The sequence below is a fragment of the Takifugu rubripes genome, chromosome 19 (assembly GCF_901000725.2).
Source record: "Takifugu rubripes chromosome 19, fTakRub1.2, whole genome shotgun sequence".
Lineage (NCBI taxonomy): Eukaryota > Metazoa > Chordata > Actinopteri > Tetraodontiformes > Tetraodontidae > Takifugu > Takifugu rubripes.
In genome coordinates, this window is record NC_042303.1 from 6,131,977 (window position 1) to 6,136,124 (window position 4,148).

General features: G+C 44.7%; 1 protein-coding gene across 1 annotated transcript; it reads right to left on the bottom strand.

Annotated features, from left to right (window-relative positions):
- Positions 1 to 615: 615 nt before the first annotated feature.
- Positions 616 to 4,148, bottom strand: LOC101075923 (potassium voltage-gated channel subfamily A member 2). The gene is made up of 2 exons (XM_003973073.2): positions 3,296 to 4,148; positions 616 to 2,414 (listed from the first exon to the last, which is right to left on the bottom strand). The coding sequence occupies exon 2, from the start codon at positions 2,275 to 2,277 to the stop codon at positions 781 to 783; it is 1,497 nt and encodes a 498-aa protein (XP_003973122.1). The 5' UTR covers positions 2,278 to 2,414; positions 3,296 to 4,148; the 3' UTR covers positions 616 to 780.

Genomic DNA, 4,148 nt, shown 5'->3' on the forward strand with positions numbered 1-4,148 from the left:
TCAAGTTGTCCTCAAAGCTCAAAGGAAGAGAGTAAGCTTGCATTGAAATACATACAGTAATGTAAGACCAAAGCAGTGAAAAGTCAAGGCCATTCTCAGCCATTCATCAGATACTGATGCCTGCTGGGAAAAAAAAGGTGTCGAACCATGAGCTTTGCGCTGATGGCTGTCATACATCCTTGAAATAACATGGTGTACTTAACCACGGACCTCCTCACAAGTCACCCGCAGGCAGATCAGCGCAGGAGTGGGCTTGCTTTATGCTCTGACATCTTCCCTGTTTCTAAAGGGTGAAGCATAAGACAGTTCCAAAGCATCGTGCTCCCGGAAATGAGGAACCAACTATCTCATGGCCCGTGTTGTTTTTATCGTTTTAAAAAGGTTTAAAATTAAATTAAATTTAAAAAAAAAAAACAGTTTTTATTACTTTTGGCTACAGATGTGTGCAGGGAAAGTTTTGGATTTTTTTTTCTTAAATTGAAAAAAAATGAAATAAAATAACCACAAAGCCAACTCCATGCATAAATGCAACATTTTAAACTTCACTCTGTTTATCAGCTATCAGGAGTTTGAGGGCAAGTTGTGAGGAGTCACTACAGGATGAGTATGAAGTGAGCGCATCATCTTTGCTGTAATTTTTTTTTTTTTTTTCGTCGATCATCTACATCCTGACTGCTATTGCCTTGAATTTTCCAGCACAAGTAAGATTGGCGGCTGTACATCTGTCCTGTCATGTAACTTAGTTCAACATTTTCCACTGTGCAAGAAATCAGCACAATATTACACATCTGTTAGCATTTTGGTGATGTTTACATAGTTTGTGTTGGCCAGTGTGCAGTTTGCAGTCTTTAGGTTCTCCTCCTGAAAGTCCTCGTTGCTGTTGTTCACGGCCTCCTGGATCTCCATATAGTCAGATTTACTGATGGTGGAGCCACTGCGGCTCTTCTTCAGGTCTTCGGCTGAGTCAGTTTTGGGCACATTGACCTGCAGGTACTGTGCCTGCTCTTCACCTTCAGTCTCACGGTGATAGAAGTAGTTGAAGTTAGACACAATTACAGGTACGGGCAAGGCGATGGTCAACACACCCGCAATAGCACAGAGAGAACCAACAATTTTGCCACCGATTGTAGTCGGGACCATATCGCCATAGCCAACTGTTGTCATGGACACCACAGCCCACCAAAATGCATCTGGGATACTGTCAAACTGTGACTCGGGTTCATCTGCTTCTGCAAAGTAAACTGCGCTCGAGAAAAGGATGACCCCGATGAAGAGGAAGAAAATGAGCAAGCCAAGCTCTCTCATGCTGGCTTTTAGGGTCTGACCCAAAATCTGAAGCCCCTTAGAATGGCGGGAGAGCTTGAAAATTCTGAAGACACGAACTAAACGGATGACCCTGAGAATAGCTAAAGACATGGCTTGCTGACCCGCTTGACCATCATCTGGCCTGTCTGCTAACTCTGTGCCGAGAGTGATGAAGTAAGGGATGATAGCAACAATATCAATAATGTTCATTATATTAACAAAAAAGCCTGCTTTGCTTGGGCAGGCAAAGAACCTTACTAGAAACTCAAAGGAGAACCATATGATGCAGAGTGTCTCTAGGATAAAAAATGGGTCAGTAAAGTATGTGGCTGTGTAACTGTTGATTGTGGTGTTGGTCTCAGGTGAGAATACTTTTGCATGGGACTTATGCATATCATCTTCGTCATTACGGAAATTGGGGAGCGTCTCCAAGCAGAAACTGACTATAGATATCAGGATGACCATGACAGAAATTATGGCAATAATCCTAGCGGGACCTGAGCTCTCTGGGTACTCAAAGAGCAGCCACACCTGTCTTTGAAATTCATTATCTGGAAGAGGCCGCTCCTCCTCTTTAATAAACCCCTCATCTTCTCTGAACATCTCAATGGCCTCCTCACCCAACTCATAGAAGCGAATCTCCTCTGAGAAAATATCGAGGGTGACGTTGACTGGCCTTCGTAGTCGCCCCCCTGATTGGTAGTAATACAATATGGCATCAAAACTTGGTCTGTTCCTATCGAAAAAATATTCATTCCTTAGCGGATCAAAATACCGCATCCTCTTTTTAGGGTCTCCTAATAGAGTCTCTGGGAACTGGGAAAGGGTTTTGAGTTGAGTCTCAAAGCGCAGTCCTGAGATGTTGATGACCACCCTCTCGCAACACTCATGGTCAGCCTCTGGATCGTAGTCCTGTGGGTGCCCTGGGTGTGCTGCTGCCTCGTCAGAGGGGTCGCCTGTGGCAACAGTCATTCTGCAGGGGGAGGAGGCCTGCACTTTTCAGTAAGTGTGGGTCCTGCAGCCTGGAGAACTGCAGGCAGGCGCCAGGAAAGGGAAGGGGCTCAACACCTTTTAGACCTGTCGGCCACAGGATGTCACCTAGGACTGCACTGCATGCAGAACAGATAAAGCAAAGACAGACAACAAGGTCAGTTGAAAGTGAGACATGATTCAGCAGTCAGTACTTCTGAGCTCACTTCTCATCTTCATGGAGACATGAGGAATTTTGCTTCAGTTATCAAACAAACTAAAAATAGATGACAATTGAGCCACCTCCTGAAACACATCCAAATGAAGTTATGTAAAGTTCTACATCCAGGAAAAGACAATATACATAAAACAACTGAGCTGTTATTGGAACTTGAGTTTGACCCTCTTGTCTCTGGCTCGAATGGACTAATATGCAAATAAACTCTGCATCTTGCATATAAATTACTTCAATGCAGTAATAATGGCCCAATCTGCATAAAAGCCCATAAATTAGCACAATGATCTGCTGCAATGAACAGTATCCACTGAAATGAATGGGACTACCCTTTGCAGTGAAATCATGCATGAATATGGCAATGCAGCAGGCACTGAACTCATCCAGACAGCATCCTGTCTGCAGTATCACAGAAAAGCACTGCAGTCTATAAACAAAAATGCATGAGACCCTTTTAAGATCCACTGCCGAACCAAACACACCAAACACCTTGCATTAATTGGCCCCGATTTCCTTGACTTGCAATCTTTTATTCCTGAAATGGTGCCTGTCTCTGAAATATTCAAAAACATTGCTAAATAATTGATCATAGAGGGAAATAGGTTGCAAGAGAAGAAAATTGTATCTGGTCTGCAGCATCTCAACTCAAAATGAGAGCACTGTTGAAATCCTTATGAAACGCATATGTCTCCAAGAATTATCTTGATGAAACGCGACAAACCTTCTGTTACGTATATGTTGACATGAGCGATGACAGGTGAACTTAATCGGTGTTTTCAGACATACCTGCAGACATATTCATTTTATCTGGCGATGCTCCTTCCGGATCGTGGAGGTGTAGGAACCAGCTGCGGCAAGCCAGGCTTCAGCTTGAAGGTGGTAAAAAAAAAAAAGTATTTCCAGTTTCGAGCAGCCGATTCACCTCATGTTGTCTGCAGCATCCTGCACACCGGGTACAGTATATGCGGGTGTGTCCTCGCTTCCCCCTCCCCGACTCCTTTCCTCCGGGTAGGCTGTCGTGGGATGGAGATTGGCATAAAAAAAAGGGGAGGGGTATCGAGGTGGTGGCGGTGCTTCCCTCTATGACCAAAGCTGCTTGGATCAGCAGAACGATCTACCTCCGCGGCCCCCCGTCCATGCCTGTGTCGTGCGTCGAGCTGTGGTCCGAAAGGCAACATTTGCATCGGAGGGATCGTTTTTTGTTTTTTCTTAAAAGGAAAGGAGACTCAAATCCTCTATCATGCCGCATCTACCTAATTTACATGTTCCATATTTACAGCGTCTCCCAACAGTGGCAGAGCCGGACGCAGAGTTCAGTGCAGTCTGAATCCCCTAACAGCCTACATGATCCCGCGGCAGCGACTTCAGACACTGACTTAGAACGACATGCATGAAAGAATCGCCCTATACTGTAGTGGCCTACAACAAGATTATGCAATTACCCTGAGCCAGAGCATCACACACACCCACATAAATACACCATGCGCCCTTTTATTGGTCATACGTGATGGTCTCAAACAGAAGAGAGGGGAGGTTTTAGTCCCCCTGCCTCCTCCCAGACTATAGGTGAAATTACTCCGCTGCTATATAGGCTAAACCTATAGTCAAATCTGCATTAGAGCATTGCTTTGCATACCAA

Excerpts from the sequence above, each read along its gene's own strand:
- LOC101075923 (XM_003973073.2), bottom strand. The coding sequence starts at position 2,277 with ATGACTGTTGCCACAGGCGACCCCTCTGACGAGGCAGCAGCACACCCA.